The sequence below is a fragment of the Halyomorpha halys genome, unplaced genomic scaffold (genome assembly GCF_000696795.3).
Source record: "Halyomorpha halys isolate HHAL.00 unplaced genomic scaffold, Hhal_1.1 Scaffold190.1, whole genome shotgun sequence".
Classification (NCBI taxonomy): Eukaryota; Metazoa; Arthropoda; class Insecta; order Hemiptera; family Pentatomidae; genus Halyomorpha; species Halyomorpha halys.
This window is the reverse complement of record NW_027105456.1, coordinates 408,393-428,007: the sequence shown is the minus strand read 5'-3', so window position 1 is coordinate 428,007 and position 19,615 is coordinate 408,393. Positions and strand designations below refer to the sequence as shown.

The following is a 19,615-nucleotide window of genomic DNA, read 5'->3' as shown; positions in this document are numbered from 1 at the left end:
TAATATTAAGGTAGCTGAACTAATTTGCTAAAGACTTGTAGCTTACTGGTACTTGTGGCAACCGGTGGTTGTTAATTTACAAGTAACAATATATAATTGCAATTTATTATTTTAGTAATAACAATAATGATAATAATAATAATTAATAATTGGATTTCTAGGTCACCCACTTCAGATACTCAACCCGTCATAGCGAGAAATGCAGACCATAACAATAAACACCTTTGGTATATTACAGTGGTCAAATACCAGCTTACAAGAAATAGATCGTCTTGTGAGAACACTCATGACACTCACACAAGAGTGTGTCCACCCTCCCATATCTTCCAAATCCAGACTTTATTTATCCATAAAAGAAGGAGGACAAGCACTCATAAATATTGAAGAAGCACAAGCCACAAGCAGAAATTATCACTATGTCAATATTTTCTTTCAAAAACCACTAGTGTTTATCTGGCAATCGTTGCTATGGATTATGGTCAGACAGCACTGAACCTGAGCAAAGCGGATGAATCGAACATTGTTTCAGAAAAAGAACAACTGGCAAAATGGAAAAGCAAGCCTTTCCATGAGAGATTCTATAGCCAACTGAACTTAGCCTCCATAGACATAGAAAGATCAGTTAAATGGTTAAAATCTGGAAGGCTATCCTCTGAGAAAGAAGAATTTGTGGTTCCTATTCAAGATCAGGTGATTGCCACCAGATTATATAGAAAACATGTTCTAAAAGACACAACACCAGATAAGTGTCGATTATGCTCAGTAACATAGGAATCAATCCAACATATCACTGGTGGATGTGGAGTGTTGGGTGGTACCGAATGTCTCCAGAGGCACAACAATGTGGCCAAAATTTTGTATCAGGCCCTGGCGATAAATTACAAGTTAACTGATGATAAGAGTCCATATTACAAGTACCACACAAATAAACTCCTCCAAAAAGGTCCTCTCAAGCTCTATTGGGATAAATCAATAATTACGGACCATATAGTAATGATAATACGAGCCATAATAAACCAGATATCCTTATAGATCTAAAAAGAGAAAGTGGAACTCATTGTATTGATGTTGGGATCCCTAACGATAATAATATAATCCCCACTGTGGGAGAAAAACTGAAGAAGTATCAGGAATTGCCGATTGAGTTGAAGGAACTATATCATTTGGAGGGTGTAATCACTACTCCAATAATTATATCCACCAATGGTCTCGTACCAAAATCCATTGTGGCATACGTGAATGGTTTGGGGGTGCCTATTGATGTACTAAGAGAGGCTCAACAGTTGGTTCTCTTAGACACAGCATGTATAGTGCAAACATTTTGAAATATTTGTATCAAAGGAAAAAAAATAAACAGAAATATGAAGGTGGTTGTACTTCTATGCTCCCCACCTCAGATAATCAACCTGCGATAGTGAGAAAAAAACAAAAAAATAATAATAGAGGTGACTTCTGGAGACAATCTTCAAAAAGTAGTTGCCAGAAAAATTAAAAAAATTCAGTATTTGGAAGAAGAGTTAAAATAATCATAAAAACTTGAAAAAGAAAGGGATTTACTTTTGATTATTTCAACAAATGGGCTGATTCTGCAGAGGAATCAGGAAAACATGAAAAACTTGGACATTTAATTAAAAACCAAGAAACAGGTTTAGTAAACAGAGTTGTTCACGACTGTAAATACTGTCAGAAAATTACGAACATTATAGATTATTTTTCCTAGCCACATCCTTGACCTACGTAGGAACTATTTCTAGCGAGTGCCAGAATAAGTGAAATTCCTTAACCAATAATAGTATAATTTATTATATTAGATTATAATATAATGTAATAATTACTATTTAATATTTATTTATTATTTAATACAAATATTAATCACTTCAGAAGCAAATTATTAACCTAAAAGAGATGATTAACTCTTATTATAGAGACAAATATAAATTTTATGATGTTTTAGAAATAATTAGTTCATGACTTACTTTAACAAATTCTTCAATAACCAAACGATCCTGTGCCCTACGAAGGGGATCCTTCGGCAGCATAGGCCTTTGAGGATACTTCTCATCAAGGAAGTCAGCAAGGATCAAACTTTCATGGATATATTCACCATCAACATGAAATGCCGGCACTTTCCCAACAGGAAACTTCTCTAGGAACCAATCTGGTTTATCTTTCAAATTGATATTCACAATATCGTGTCTGGAATTGTATAAAAATTTTGTAATAAAAGTAATTTAAAAATGACACAGTAAACAATTACAAAAAAAATATCTTCAATTATGATCAGAGTTTTACTGATGCAATATTACCTAATTTTCAAAATCATTAGACATCTAAATAAACAGGATAAATAAAACAGTTTTAAATAAAAAGTAAAATAATGAATAACTGCTTTATAGAATTTAATACCTTCACCTGAATGCCAGGCATTGAAACCCTTTAGAATGAGGGGATAGTGAAAAAAAATTATATGAGATTGAATATGAATATGAATATTAGGAGAAGATGGATGGGGGTGTGGTCAAAATAAAACACAAATAAGTTGATGTAACTTATTTTAGTTACATCAACTTATTTGTTTTATTTTGACCACACCCCAACCATCTTCTCCTCGTATAAGTCATCCACAGTCAACTACCTCTCATAATTATGAATATAAATAATTTAGTAAGGGGTTTTCATGGGATTACTAAAATAAAACATTTGAATTACATAGGATTACTTTTGATCAATAAGGTCTAATGTATTATTGAAGTCAATGATGAAGGAGATCTTCTCAGAAGTCAATGATGAAGGAGATCTCAGAAGTCAATGATGAAGGAGATCTTCTCAGAAGTCAGGTGAGGTGGGAGGTAAACTTAATCAGGTGGGTAGATAATTATAGTGGAAGGCTGAAGACTTGTACCATCTTCAGGGACCGCTTATACCATCTAATGCCACCACTAAGTGATGCCATTAAGCATCATGACATTTCGTTAATAAAGTATATGTTGTGAGCCACAAATCTCTTCTTTTTTTTTTTTTTATGATCTTTATGTTAGCCTGTGCAGTGTTTTCTGCTGTTGTTTCTCTTTGATTAATAATTCTTATAAACTTTCAATTCAGTATATTGCATTTTATTCATTTCTATGTGTTTCTATTATTTCACTACTTCCAAAATCAACTGGAGTCTGATATGTGAATGTTCACAGAATTTATTTTAAATCCACTTACTTTCCTATCGGCCTTCATGTAGGTTCCTAATCATGCACAAACAATTTTCAAGATAATACTCTCTCTCTCTCAAAAAAAAATGTTAATTAGGTCTAAACTGTAAAGAATAATAAATCAAATAAATTTTTCCAATCTATTTTTAATATGTTTTATGTCCATTTTTCTTAACCTGTAAATCTTTCATTTTCATGAGTGAGCAACATATATTTTTTTGACAATTTGCAGTTAAATCTATTTTCTTAATTATATTTCTTGAAGTTTTAAAAAAAGGTTTTAACAGGTAAATGAAACATCAAGAGTGATTCAAAAGCTACTTTTAAACATACTTATTTTAAAATATTAAAGTTGTATAAGAGTGGGAATGCAAATTGAGAACAATAACGCTGAACGTTCTCGGTAACAAGCTTATTCTTGAGAAATGTTTTCTAAGCTACCCGAAGCCATTGGTTATTACTATTCTAAGAATATTCCTTTACTTGTTTGGTTTAATTCAACTAATCATATGTTGTCATTGCAATTTCTAAATTTTTGTTAATTCTAAACAATAAATTAAATAAGGGAAAAAATAATATTTATTTTAATATAAAGTTTTAATAATTAAGATAAAAAAATAATATTTTAATTAATTAATTTCAAATCTAAACTATATTTCATAAATATAAATTAATTAATTAATTTTAATTTGTAAACAGATTTTAACAATGAAAAATTGTTTTTAATACAAAAAAATAACATAAAGAAATTAAAATAAATAAATAAAGGCGTACATAATATGAGAAATTTATTAAAAGCAGTTATATTGGAAATCTAAAACAATTTATGATGATCCAGAACTATTTGGATTCACATATTGTTCAATTTCCAGCTTAGTGGTTTGCAAACTTCTATGGATTGGGAAACTGATCTATACCATCACAACAGAGAGATCTTAATCATATTTTAATAATTCCATATTTGGTAAACAAACCAACAATGCTAATATAACATCTATGAACTGTAAATAAAAAATATAAAAAGCTTCTAGCCAACTATAGAGAATGGAATAATTAAATGGAACTACACATCTTTTGAGGAATGACTTAGTCCCAAATATTTTTTAGAGTTTAAGGTATCATGGAATATTTTGTTGCACATTTTATGTAAAAAAAACAAAAACAAAACAATTAGCTAAGATAAAACAATTTAAGTTGATCAGTTGACTTCTAAACGCTACCTATTTGTCTCAGCCTTTGGACGAAGTTGTTTTATGTCCAGTGAAAGGCAAGTTGCAAGACCTTTCAGCTTCGACAGAAGAAAACAAATACTGATGCATGAAAGACGTGCATTGAAAAGCAATATTTTCCCGATCTCCTGATCAATTAATAAATAGCACACAGGAACCATATCATTTTAAACTAGCATGGAGTATTAGTATATAAATGAAGACAGTATATTCTAAATGATTATTACTATTAATAATTTAATTGTAGGATTGGATTTCGGAAGTAATTGGAAGATGAGAATTTCTATGAAGCAATATCATTACCTAACTTCTTATAAAATAAACCAAATATAAAAATGATCTTAGAAAATAAACAAAGAACATAAGATTATTATTATGATACTATTGCACAAGTGTCAATCCAACAAGGTAGGTGACATTGACATTTACTCAGTTATAACCTAATCCAATAAAGTTTCATGTATTTATGTAATTCGACAGAAAGGAACGAACTTGAGCGAGTGGACGTCATAGTTGCCGAATTATAACAAGAGTAATAATTGTGTATTTAATAACCTGTAACAATAGAATATTGTGTATAAGTAAGTACAGATCCAATCACCATATTGGATTAATACTTGTGAACTATTACTCCTCTCTCCAGAAAACAATACTTCCATTATTTCAATAAATGCTGTTAAAATATTAATTTCTAAATCGAAACATATTCTTTGAAAATCACCATCTAAAATAATAAATAAAACTAGGAATCGTCTGAAGCAATAAACATCTTTTTATAAAATTTGATTTAAAATGTCAATTTTTTTTTTTAGTTGAATAACCTTCAATATTGTATTTTAGATAATACACCAGCTAACACAGGTCTATAACCACTTTGATTTTGATAATTTGGGCTTATCAATATATATATATATATATTTTTGGTAGATTAAAACGGAAAATTTGGGCTTATCAATATATATATATTTTTGGTAGATTAAAACCGAAAATTAAATCCTTTTACTGGTATTGCTAACAGATCTTAAGCAAATCAGTAATATTTAATACCAGTTTTGTAGCACAAATATCATATAAATCATTTATAGCCAAGGATATTCAACAGATCAATTTCAAATTCGTACGGTATCAGAAGGACACAAATTAGACTTTACTAAATCAATTTGAATTTGATATATGATACAAAGTATTTAGTATATTTAAACAGTTTTTTATTGTCATAAAATATAGCAAAAGTTAAACTTTATTATTATTAGAAAGAAAGAAAACTCGTATTTCCAACAGTACCAAAAAACTTAAATTTACTCTTGCCGGCAACTGGAAAAATTTACATTTTTCTGTCCTTTAAACATGCCATTATATACCAGGGTTTTGCTAAAAATCTTTAAGAGATGGAAAAAATTCATTTTCAGTTTCAGCACACTAAAAAATTAAAAGATCAGTGAACAACAATCAAATCAAATTTTCAAAGTTAATTTTTTGTGGACCTGTGATTGTACTAGGAAAATAAAGCATACTGGACAACTCATGCACATATAATAAAGTAAATACTTCATAATAATTATACAGTAAACACTCACGGAATGTCTTTAGCATACAAGACTAAATGTATTCTTTGTGCATAAGGACAAAATCTCATACTGTAAAGTCTCAATTTTCCTTCCTGCAAGGGTACATCTTTAGATCCTATTGATAACAAAATTCTTTAAAATGATAGTACAAAGAATGAACTCTTCATAACTTAGCAATAGTTTTTACATACCTTTGCCTAAATGTGGAGGAGTGTACTCTGTCATACTGGTAGAATAGTACTTAATGTTTTGAACTAAAAATCTGCTCAAGGATCTTCTAATGTTCATTAAAAGAACCTGAAAGTTGACACTAATATTTGACCCCTAGACTGTTAATGAAGCTGTCCTCTGATGTTATCACCTTTTATCAGTTGAGGAGAGTAAACACCACTAGAGGGAGCTGCAGTTCTGCTGAATCACTGCACGAATTAGATAATGTCTAAAGTGACAATAATTTGGTCTGAGAATAACATATTTTAATTTCAGAATAATAACTTATAAATCTGTTCAAATAAATAAAACTCTACTGAAAAGTCCTAATCCCTGTTAATCCGACTTCAAAACGAAAATTGAAATTGTCGTAATATTTTTACAATATTTATAAAAAATTTCTCACAAATATGTCACTATAGTTCCCACACACTTTCTATATGGTACATATTTAGCCATATTTCAAAGTCAATCAATTGCCATTTATGAATAGAATCTACGAATCCAACAATTTTTTTTATGCAAATCCGAGATTTGTACAAATGTTTGGTAAACTAAGAAAGCGTAAACATCGGAATCCACACGCTAAAAAATAAATAAAAAAATAATAAAACAAATGTAAGCAAAGTAAATAAGAAATTGATGACCCGTGATGTTTTAATCCAATAAACAAATATTCAATTTTTATGGACATTAAATCCACCAACAACCCATCAATGTATTTAAGTAGGCAAGTCGATTCCGTCAGATAGGAAAAATACCTAGATTTATTTATATTGTCAATGTTGACAGTACTTTTTTTTATTAATAGTGAATAGTATATTAAAAGTATATAAATATTTTTCTTTATAATTATTGTATTATTTATATTAGATCTAAAACAGTGGTTCCAAATCCCTCGGAGTGACTCAAACCACAAAGCCAGAAAATTAAACAATTGAGACCCACTACCACTCCCAACATGAGGCGAAGGAAGCCCCCTAAAAAAATTAGGTAGTTTACCTTCATTTTGAGTCATTTTTATAGTATACTTACCTTTTAAAACTTTTCAGCAAGCACCCAAACATCAAGAAAGACAATTAATAAAATAGTTCTAACCATCAATTATATGTATATATATACATATAAGTGTGTGTGTTGCCAGACCCTCTCAGAACCAATAGTACAATAGCCCAAGAGTAGAAAAAAAGGGAGCTATCTCACCCCAATTTCTGATTACTTTAATGAAAACTATATGTAATTAATAGTCAAAATTGATGAGTCTGCCAAGTATAGGTAGGGGGAATATAAAATGGCGGCTGTTTCAAAGCGATAAAAAAAATAATTTTTCATTCGGAGCTGTATATCTTAAAAAGTAGGAGCAAAACTCAAGAAAACCGAAGAGAATGTCATTTAAAGAAGAGTAAATTTACTAAAATATGAGCCCTAATAGAGTTATTTACGTTAAATAGCTCTCGAAATATAGCCATTTAGAAAGCAACATTTCATAAAAATGTGGTATGGGACGTACTGAAAGATCAGTAGTGAATTTATTTTGAAAAATTTATATCTCAAAAACCATTTGACATACAGATGTCTGTTAGCACTCAAATTAAAGCTAGTTTAATGGGCTATGGATTACTTTTGTACGTTTATCGTCGTAGGAGTAGTAGGTTTCATGATATTTGCTAAAATAAATTGATTTATAGTTGTTCAGACAAATTTTGATTTGCCAAATTTATATTCATATGTGAATATCATAAAAACTACTACCCCTACGAAGATAAGTGTCATAAACAACTTTATAGTAAGTTAAATTTTCTTTATTTTGAGTGTTGGCAGACATGTGTGCGTCTTATGGATCTAGAGATATATTTTTTCAAAAATCCAACATTCTATACGAATTACTAGAAATTAACATTTTGTGAGTTTATTTTGTCAAATATCATAAAAGCTACTAGTTCTACAAAGATAAACATTATTAACAACTTTATAGCACATTTAACTAGCTTTGATTTGAGCGTTGGCAGACATCAGTACGTCTAATGGTTTCTGAAATAAAGTTTTTCATAAATCAGATTTATTGTCAGAACAACTATAAATCAATTTATTTTAGTAAATATCATGAAAACTACTATTCATACAAAGGTAAAGGTCATAAACTTCTTTTAGTCCATTAAACTAGCTTTAATTTGAGTGCTAAAAGACATCAGTACGTCACATAGTTCCTGAGATATAAATTTCTCAAAATAAATTAACTAACTACTAATCTTAAACTATATTTTTACGAAATTTTGCTTTTTAAAAGGCTATATCTCGAGAACTATTGGATGTAAATTGTTCTTTTAGGGCTAATATTTCAGAAAATTTACTCTTCTTTAAATAATGTTCTCTTAGATTATCTAGTGTTGTTGGTAGTTTTTAAGATACAGAGCTCCGAATGAAAAATCAATGTTTTTTTAAGGTTTTTGAAACAGCCGCCATTTTTTTTAATCCCCCTACGTATACTTGGCAGACTCATCAGTTTTGACTAGTATTTATACCTAGTTTTCATTAAAGTAATAAAAAATTGGGTGAGATAACCGTCTTTTTTTCCTTCCCGGCTCTTGTACTACAAAGGCAAGGCTTCACAGACCACCAATTGTGAACAACTGTTCTAAAGGCTGACAATTCATATTATGTTATCAAATGAAATTAAACTAAAAAATATTCGAGTGATAGAATCCTATGGTAGTAGAATAAAAACAAATCAAAAATAAGAAAATAGATTTTTCCAAATTTATTAATATAAATATATTCACATATATAGGGCATAGTGAAGATTTGTGTGAAAAAGATAGAACATAAGTTAATATCCATTCAAGTAATTTTATGAATGAACATAAAAATGTACATTAGCCATTATTTAATACAGTCTCCCTCATATACAACTTTACGGCAGAATGTTGTCATAATCAGGAGTTCCAGCCTTAAATTGCTCGATAAATCTTTTATGAGTTTCCAGGTCACAGTAGTGTTTCTTCACAGGAATATCTTCCAGCATGTCTTTGTTCCATTGCAACTGAAAAGTAGAATTTTCGATATTAAAATTTTTAAAGTTCAGTAATTTTAAAAATACAAGGTTCCAAAGAATAATTAAATTTAAATACATATCATAGAAGAAGTACTTGCTAAAACTATGTGAAGCCAAGGAAACATTTATGTAAGATAAGTGAAATATATTATGTTAATTACTAGAGGTTAAAGATATTCCAATAGCATTCAATCCGATATTGAGTTTCGATATTTGCTTAATATTTAAAAATAAGTTTGGTATTTTATGGAATGAAAATGAGATACCTGAAGATATTTGAGGGGAAAACAAGAAGGGAATAAAGTGAGGAATACTACAATAAGAAATAATTTTAGAGAAGAACTGGGTAAACATACTATAGAAGAAAATAGACTACAGTCGTTTGGCTTTGTTAAAAGAATGAAAGAGGAAGTAATGGTCAAAATGATATATGAAAGGATAGTCGATGGAAAATGGTCAAGAGGGAGGCCAAGAAGAACTTGGAATGGTGTCATAGACTTATTCTACTGGAATGTACTGGAATAGACTCAGCCAATTGGTACAGGATCGAGTATACTGGACAGTACGGCAGTTTTCAATACTGACATCATAGTTGTTAATAGCTTACAATGAGTGTGTACAATAGGCTTTAAAGACTACAGTGCATTCAGCCAATCAAGAAAAAAATTAATACCTATTTCCCGACGTTTCGCCCCACTTTGCTGGGCTCCATCAGGGTTGTTCAAAGGTAAAGGTTGAACAGCTTTACAAAACAAGTTCTGTTCAACCTTTACCTTTGAACAGCCCTGATGAAGCCCTACAAAGTGGGGCGAAACGTCGGAAAATAAATAGTTGTAAACTATTTTCGTTTCTCTTTTAACCGCAACCCTGACCATCTTCTTATACGTCAATTTTTACGGTCAACTATATATACATATATAAAATACCTATTTCGATCAATAATAACATTACTGCACTGACTACAAGGTAAGTTAAATAAAGGATAACTTTTTTACGACAGCAAAGACATATTCAATACATTAGTAGCATATAGAAATAAATACATGATTCAATATAAAAAATGGCCAGCTCATTGACTAGACTAGAATCCTTTTGAATCTTTCCCGAATCAGAAAATGGGTTGGATTGCAGTTAACGAAAACAAGCTAGCTTTTAACTATTTATTAATGTCTAACATTTCGACCCACACTGAAGGTCTTCATCAGGGCTAAAATAAAAAGATACTGTAGGTAAAGATAAAATCAGACTATAAAATATGAAGAAGATGGTCAGAATCGCGGTGAAAAAGAACTGCGACCTTGACAATCTTTTTCATATTTTAAACTATATGGTAAACTATTTTTATATATGTATGTGTATATATAAATAAAATCAGAGTATATAAATGACATACTAATAAAACAGATATAAAGGTAAAGTTATAAAAATACATCCATATAAAAAAATAACATAAAACAGCTGGTGATCCTCAATGTAGAATTCTCGGTCCCATCCTCTGCACCGTCTATACAGCTGACATCCAAACCAATCCTAACGCAATCCTCACCACGTATGCCGATGACACATGTGTGCTTGCAGTTAATAATAACCTTTTAATTGCTTCCAAGCTCTCCAATCCCATATCACAGCCTCTGAAGAATGGTATCGTAATTGGAGGATTAAAATAAATCTCATCAAATCACGTTTAACCTTCGTCGTAAACCTACCGACTGCCCTACAGTATTCTTTAATAATGTTGCTCTTACCCCTGTCGAACAGATCCGCTACCTTGGACTACATTTGAACAAACTACTAACCTGGAATTCTCACATGAAACTGAAAAGACAGGAAACTGCACGTCGATTTCGACTATTACAGCACTTACTAGACAAACGGTCTAACCTTCCAATTCATTACCAAAGACTGATCTACATGACTATAATAAGGCCCATCTGGACATACGGAGTTGAGCTTTGGGGCTCCACTAAACCTTCGAATTCCTCTCATATCCAATCTTTACATTCGAAAATCCTCAATGCTCCTTACTTTGTCACAAAAAAACAAAACATAAATAAAGACCTTAATGTTCCATATGTAACCGATCTAGTCCGAACCAGACACTATTCCTTCCAATATAAACTCCTTAACCGTTCAAACCCACTAGTTTCTGACCTTGCTTCCTCTTTCATTCCTGACAATGTTACAAGGCACCTAAAAAGAAGATGATTACAAGACCCGCTAATGTAAAAACGTCAGTGGAGTGCTACCAATGGGTAATTTTTCATACTACTACAAAATAACATACATCAAATTTACTAAATGTATAATTATGTACAGTTGTAAATTTAATAAAGATAAAAAAAATATAAGGAAGTTAAAGATGAGAACTAAAAAGATAAATGAACTTATAAAAAAAGAATATATATTACCAATCAGATCTATTAATTAACCAAGAGAAATTATTAAAAATGGGTTTATAATTCTTTTGGAATAATTGGGATCTGTTTAGTAATACATATACTTTTTATCAGCTCATTACTATGTCAGTTATATCTTTTAGACATTCATGTTCAATACCTCCTTTCCATTTTTATGTTCTTACATTATCTTTACCTACTCTGCCTTCTAATCGTCTTTGAAGCGAACCTTATTAGCAGGTGTGAAGCAGTCGTTCAAGAAACAGGAAGTTTCTCATTCTTCCATTTTTCGGTTGTCTTCCTGGTGGTGGTTCCCTCCTTCTACTTCTAGCACCAAGGTTGAAGTGAGGTGAACCCACCACTGTCTTCTAGGAATAAATGAAGTCTTTAAACCATGGGTAGGTCTCCTCACTTACTAAGTGATGAAACTCCTCCTCAGTGGGGACGTAAATTTCCGTGGATCTCATCATCTGTACTTTTAATCCCTCAAAAGCAGCACAGGTCATGACAACGTGTAGAAGTGAGGCATGGGGAGTCTATATCAATGCCAAGGTTATTCAGCCAGGGACTCATTCGGCTTGCACCCGAGATTGTACGGAGGGAAAGAATTTTCTAAGAGTACTCCATTTCAGTGTTGTCACCCATCTACGCTCCCACTCCTCAACAGTAGCCTCCCAGATAACCTGCCTCCCTTTGTTGGGCTTTTTGTCAATCCTCATCCTAAGATTTTCCAGAAAACCTGTTGAGTCTTCTCTCTTGAAAATATATTTGGTCACTTCTTCTCATAAGAGATAACAACCCTGTTAGGACCTGCACTGTATCATGTGAAATTGCTTTATATGCTCTGGTGGCACGCAGCAGAACCGTGCGTTGGGTCGATGCCAGCCTATTTCACTGCCTCTGTTTGAGATTTCGGAACCAGAAGGGAGACACATCGCTTAGGATACCCTCAATGATTTAAAAAATATACCAACTTGTTTTAAAATGTTCTTAATTATCCATAGGAAAAAATAAAGAAAGAATTCTAGTTACTAACAATTCTTTTAAAACGGCCATCATCACTTTTGAGAGCTTCTTCCAAATCTAATCGTTCAATCCAAGGCCAAATCATGTAATCTATCATACCTGGTTCATTACCTGAAAAGTAATAAAGACATGATGATTAAATATATAGTATCAAACTAATTATTATATTAGTTAAAATAATAACAATAGAATAAATAGTTCCTGATAATTTAAAAAAAAACAAACAATATATATCAAGTGAACAGCAAGTTCTACAAAATAAATACAATCTCAAATATTTCAGAATCTTTTTCAAAATTTTAATTTCGGAAATTCTTCAAATTCTTTGATTACTTAAACTATATTCATTCATTATCAGGGCAACAGAAGCATAAAGGAGTTCTTGGTCCTCTCTTTTAGTAACATGCTTGATAGATATTCATGTTTTTTTTTCAGATCTTCCACCAAATGCCTTCTTTCACTCCATTGGAATCCTCATTTTAGGAAATCCTTCTTTACTTTATCTTCCCATTTATTTCTTGGTCGATCTTTTCCTCTCTACCGATCAACTTTGGCTTGATAGATCTCTCCAGCAATTCTTGATCCATTCTTCGGAGATGTCCCAACCATCTTAGTCAATTCTCTTCTATTACTTCATGAGCTGGTTTAACATTGAGGTTCGCCTTAATTGTAGTGTTGTGGACTCTTGTTTTCCCCCTCAATTGTACTGAGAAATCTCATTTCTGATGCATGTATTCTTGATTGGTACTTTATAACCGCAAATTTTAACTTATCCTTAGTTATATTTTTATCGTTTATAGTTGCCCACACTCAGCGGAGAAGGGGGTGAGTTAAATAAAAAAAAAAATAATGACAAAGGAGAAAAAAACAAAAAAACAATAAAGAATAAATTACTCCTTAGGCGCCACGCTATTTGTTTCTTGGAAATCCCGAAGCATTTTTATGCCCACAATATAGCTAAAATATACCACTATATAAACAATTGTTGAATTATGACCGCTGGCGAATACCTTTACATGTAGATAACAGAAATCTAGGGGTGTTACCTACCCACCTGTTGAATTATCGTAATATTCATTGAACAACAAAAAAAAAAAAACATAAGTAAATAAACAAGTTGAAAGCAGAGAAAGAACAGCAGAACTATGAACACAAAAAGGGGAAAAAAAAGAATTCTTATCAATTAATAAAACAATTAAAACTTATAGGTTGACTTAAACTTAACCTTTATAACTATATTTTCATTATTATCCAAAAGAGTATAAAAGTGAAAATAAAATAAAATTTAGTTCAAACCCCACGTAGTCCTTGGGCAGAACTTAAGGTTGTCCGATATTTCCTTTTCGGTCACCGTCTCACCACTCCAGAATTATAGAGATTTAATCTCTAATGATGTAATGCCGCAACTTTCCTATCCAGGACGTGCTGAACATATCAAAACATATAAGATGACATTTCTCATATGGTGCTATTCCAGTTCAAACAGTAAAGACAGAGGGCCTTTAAACTATTACCACTTCACAGTGAACAATCGTAACGTGTTCCAAAATAGAACTGTCGCCTTCACAAAACTAAAACCCAATCGTCTGAACATACGTGTTCCAAAATCAAACTGTCGCCTTCCCCAAAAAAACAAAACCCACTCTTCTAAAACATATCGCTCGTGTTTTGTTTTCACCATGACAACCGTAACACCTCTTGTCTACACAGATCTAGCCAGTGTTTTTATTTCACCATGACAACCGTAACACCCCTTGTCTACGCAGATGTCGCCACTGTTTTTATTTCACCATGGCAACCGCAACAACTTTTTTGTTAGCGTCCATGATTCCTAGGAAGACGTCAGAATGGGGAGAATCGTTAACCGAAACCCAACCACTTTTATCTTCTTGTCAACTTCTCGCCTGTTTAGTAAGCCTCTCTAAACCTCTTCAAACATTCTGCCAGCACTTGCCATTCCCTCTGTAACCTCTGTATCAATATAACCATTTTCATTCATGTGCGCACTTAAGTAATTCAAATTTTCTACTTGTTCGAGGACCGTGTCTTCAACTCTAATGACACGCATAATTATTCATGACTTCTTAGCTATCCGCATTTCTTTTGTCTTTGTTGGGTTTATGACCATGTTAATCCTAAACAGTTCTTCTTTGAACCTATTGACGTTGTGTTGAAGATTCCTGTCGTTTCACTGGTCTTAGATTGGCATATCCTACGTGGAATTTCTTTATATTCTTCTTGGTCCTCCAAATAGCTGCATCCATAACTAAAATGAACTGTAGTGAACTCAAGCAACAAACTTGTCGAATTCCTAGAAAATTGATATTTTGTGTTTTTTTTTAAACGTCATGTTTTATATTTAATAGCAATAACTAAAGGAAAATAAGTTAAGTGTGCCTTACATGGGTGTTCTAACAATTGACAATATGAGAGAGTAGTTTAAAATTCAGTTTATACTTAGGCCCTAAGTACACAAGGTAACCTTGTATGAGTAAGATGCACATGACAAGTACTGATGGATGGAAAGATAGTGAATTATTCGAACTGATTAGGATTCATTTTTTCTGTAGAGGTTTTAACTATCATACAAATTATCATTATATAATTTATTATAAATCATACAATTTTCCAATAATGCATCATTACTTTTATTCCGTTTATTTTCAGATAGGTTAAGTCTTAGACAAGAAAAGTCTATACCTAGAAATGAAAAATTCAAATTTCTTTAGACTTTAGGTTAGTTTCATTAAATCGTTAAGACCATAATGAGACTACAGTCTATCAAAAAATATGCTATAATTACAACCATAGAATAGTTAAATTGTCAATCAATTACCTGAAAAAAATTTTGTTTCCCTTTTAGCAAGTTCATTTTCAAAATAGTCCATTTTCTCATGAAATGGAGCTATGTCAACTGGTTCATTAGGTGGTGCGAAATAAACCTTCAGGAAAAGACTACCTACCTAAAATTAAAAAAAATATTGTTAGTATATATATTTTTTGACAATAAAAAGGCAGCTCACTTAATTTGCCAAGCATTTGTAGAAAACTGGGGCTTGTGGCAAGTGTTAGCTGTTCATTTACAAGTATGCAATTGGACAAAGATGGTTGATAATGAAGGATCACAATGGGATATATTTTTTAAATATTAATTTTGTAAGAGAGAGAGAGAGAGAGAGAAATACTTTATTTATCTATGCTGCCTATACATACATTAGGTTGCTATCTCACTCAGCATACTTATCAATCCGTAATCGGACATATATAAATTACACATACATGGTATAATCAGAAAAAAAGAGATACAATAATAAAATAAAATGATATTTATATTTAAAATTTATAGTCCAGAATAAATGGATAAGAGTAATGATTCTTAATGAAAGAGGAATGTAAAATTAATAACAACAAATAATGATATTGGTACACTTAAATAAATCAAACAATTGCCCTCTAATAGTGAAAAGAAACAAGTTAATTTGAAAAAAGGACGAGAGAAGAAAATAGAAAAAAAAAATAATAATGAATAAATAAAATGAGTAACAATAAAAAGTAAAATTGAGGTAGTGAGACTATGAATTAATTTTATATTTATTAAAATTTTTAACAGAATGTCCTGCAGCAGCCTGGGCTTCAGTCTTCGGGTTGAGATTGGGTTTCCCAGGTTGTAGGTTCTGGCCAAATCGGCAACATAAGGGACATTGAGGTCCTGATGGATGATTTGATTTGTGACAAAGTAAATAGCATTAAGAATTTTACGAAGAATTTTGGACTGTAAGGGTTGGATTTGAGAGGAATTAGATGGTTTAGTGGAGCCCCATTGCTCAACTCCGTATGTCCAAACAGGCCTTATAATAGTCATGTAGATCAGTCTTTTGTAATGGATTGGAAGTTTGGACCGTTTGTCTAGTAAATTTTTTAATAGTCGGAATCGACGAGCAGTTTCTTGTCTTTTCAGTCTTGTATGAGAATTCCATGTCAGTCGTTTGTCCAGATTTAGTCCTGGGTTTCCCAGGTTGTAGGTCACTGCTCCTTTAACTGTCGGCAACTGGGAGTGGAACTTCATGAACCGTTTTTTGATATAATCCTCTATTGACTCCATCTGTAATTCGCGATGAATTGGCTATTTCTTATGAACCAGGGTTGAAAAAGTAGGGGTTTACCATTGATCATATCGACAAATGGTTTGATTTTAGAGAAGACTCTGACGAACATGAAAGAATTGGACATTTATATAACAACAGATGTAGAAACCATTCGGGATCGCAAGTATTGTAAGAAAATTAAGATCATTATAGGTTAGTTTTCCTAGCCTCACCCTTCTTGACCTACGAAGGAGCTATTTCAAGCCAGTGCCGGGAATAAGGGAAATCCTTAACTAATAATAATACAATTTATTATATTACTAATTATATTATGTTATAATACAAAGTAACAATTACTAGTTAATAGATATTTATTATTTAATACAAATATTATTCACTTAAGAAACTAAGTCTTAACCTTAAAACAGACGGTTAACTCTTATTATGGAGACTAATATAAATTTTCTAATGTTAATAGAAATGATTAGTTCATGACTTACTTTAATAAATTCTTCAATAACCAAACGATCCTGTGCCCTACGAAGGGGATCCTTTGGCAGCATAGGCCTTTGAGGATACTTCTCATCAAGGAAGTCAGCAAGGATCAAACTTTCATGGATATATTCACCATCAACATAAAGTGCCGGCACTTTCCCAACAGGAAACTTCTCTAGGAACCAATCTGGTTTATCTTTCAAATTGATGTTCACAATATCGTGCCTAGAATCATAATTAATTTATTTATTGTTATTTACAACTGTATAACATATATGCAACAAGTAAATTTGCTGTAGGTGAGATAGTGACATGATACAAACATGTGGAGAATCTACCCATTGATAGAAGTCCAATAACATTTCTAGAGAAGATTCCGAGGCCATCTTCTTTTCAGACGCTTAGGAGGATTATTAGGTAATGAAGGAGAAGCCAGGTTAGAAACAAGTGGATTTGGGTGGTTGGGAAGTTTTCCATGGAAGGATTGGTATCTGGTTCTGGCCAAATCGGCAACATAGGGGACATTGAGGTCCTGATGGATGATTTGATTTGTGACAAAGTAAGTAGCATTAAGCATTTTACGAAGAATTTTGGACTGTAAGGGTTGGATTCGAGAGGAATTAGATGGTTTAGTGGAGCCCCATAGCTCAACTCCGTATGTCCAAACAGGCCTTATAATAGTCATGTAGATCAGTCTTTTGTAATGGAATGGAAGTTTGGACCGTTTGTCTAGTAAATGTTGTAATAGTCGGAATCGACGAGCAGTTTCCTGTCTTTTCGGTCTTGTATGAGGATTCCATGTCAGTCGTTTGTCCAGATTTAGTCCTAAGTAACGGATCTGTTCAACAGGAATGAGTGGGGTATTATTAAAAGATACTGTAGGGCAAGACGAAGGTTTATGACGAAGGGTAAATGTGATTTGCCTAGAATCAAAAAGAAATTTTAAAATCACGTATTAAACAAGTACAAATATAATCTTCAATCAAGTATGTTCAGAGTTTTGTTGGGACGAGGGGGTTTTTCCAATTGAAAAACTAATCTCCTCAAACTCCCTTCCTCAGAAAGTAGCGGTAAAAGAAGAGTAACTACTTTGCCGAGATATGGAGTCTCAATGGACGAGTAACGAGGTAAAGGTAGAAGAATTGGGTATCTACGAATAGGACTAATGTTCTACATGGACTAATGTAAGGGTGTGGTTTTGTCCATTGCTGAAGCTAGTTGAAATAGCCAATTCCCTTTTACTTCTCCCCGATGCTATGTTCTACAGCGATGTATGCGTGACCTAATGGTTCCTCTATTAGCAAACATCCGAAAAATATTCCCATGAAGAGAAGACAAACGTTGAGGTCCTAAGTGACGGTGAGTTTGGTGCAAAACGCCAATCAGAATATTGACAAAATGATATTTGGTAGGTAATAATACGGGGTGCATCGCTACTACAGAGGGGCAAGACGCAACCTACCACCCACCCTAACCAAACCAACCTAATTCACAAAAGAATTGATTGACCCCAACGATCTCACTCCCTTTTCGACAATAAGTGAGAGTCCATTCGACATCCTATCGAACTTCTACTTCGTCAAGGAATCGGTTGTTCAAAACGATAGAAAATGTGAAATGTACAATCCTCGTTTGCGGGGATGTGCGATTTTCGAAGATCGAATGGTGAAAAATAACCCCTTGCTTGCTGCTGCCGATGCAACGAAAACGATTCTAGGTTCGGTAGATGAGCTGTCCTTTAGAGCGGCATGATGCCGAAGATAGCATTTTCCAGGGGTGATATATTGTATTTAAGCTTCGAATATTCTAGTGGAAGGATGCAGGACTTATCAAATTTTCAAAGTGGTTGAGGTCTCCAGCCCTGGAATCGCTCAATACCGTGGACTACCGTTGAACGAACGTTTACATCGAAGTGATCGACTTCATCGCGTGAATGGGAATTTACTAAATGTTTTTCACATCGTCCATCGAGAGGGTCCGATTTGGTAACACTCGTTACAAACTAATTTTTCAATCGGAGCTCTATATCTTAAAAAGTACCAACAATATTAAAAAATTTAGAACACTACTTAAAGCAGTGTAAATTTGCTGAAATATGAGCCATGATTGGGCTATTTATGTCCAATAGTTCTCGAGATATAGCCATTTAAAAAGCAACATTTCATAAAAATGTGGTATGAGACGTACTGAAAGATCAGTAGTGAATTTATTTTGAAAAATTTATATCTCAAAAACCATTTGACCTATAGATGGTGTATTAGCACTCAAATTAAAGCTAGTTTAATGAGCTATAAAGTAATTTATGATGTTTATCTTCGTAGGTGTAATAGTTTACATGAAATTTGCCAAAA

General features: G+C 32.4%; 2 protein-coding genes across 2 annotated transcripts in view; both read right to left on the bottom strand.

The window, feature by feature from the left end:
* LOC136795049 (pyrimidodiazepine synthase-like) overlaps window positions 1-6,376 on the bottom strand; it is an 11,942-nt gene extending 5,566 nt beyond the window's left edge. Inside the window, exons 1-3 of the mRNA XM_067051391.1 lie at window positions 6,192-6,376; window positions 6,010-6,115; window positions 1,962-2,196 (exon numbers count right to left, since the gene is read on the bottom strand). Of these exons, the coding sequence (XP_066907492.1) occupies window positions 1,962-2,196; window positions 6,010-6,115; window positions 6,192-6,288 (438 nt within the window). The 5' untranslated portion in view covers window positions 6,289-6,376. The remainder of the gene's footprint in view (window positions 1-1,961; window positions 2,197-6,009; window positions 6,116-6,191) is intronic.
* A 2,567-nt stretch (window positions 6,377-8,943) lies between these two features.
* Window positions 8,944-19,190, bottom strand: LOC106679272 (pyrimidodiazepine synthase). Its single transcript, XM_067051388.1, has 5 exons — window positions 19,171-19,190; window positions 17,270-17,489; window positions 15,521-15,647; window positions 12,695-12,795; window positions 8,944-9,250 (listed from the first exon to the last, which is right to left on the bottom strand). The coding sequence occupies exons 1-5, from the start codon at window positions 19,188-19,190 to the stop codon at window positions 9,122-9,124; spliced, it is 597 nt and encodes a 198-aa protein (XP_066907489.1). The 3' UTR covers window positions 8,944-9,121.
* Between the last annotated feature and the right edge of the window lie 425 nt (window positions 19,191-19,615).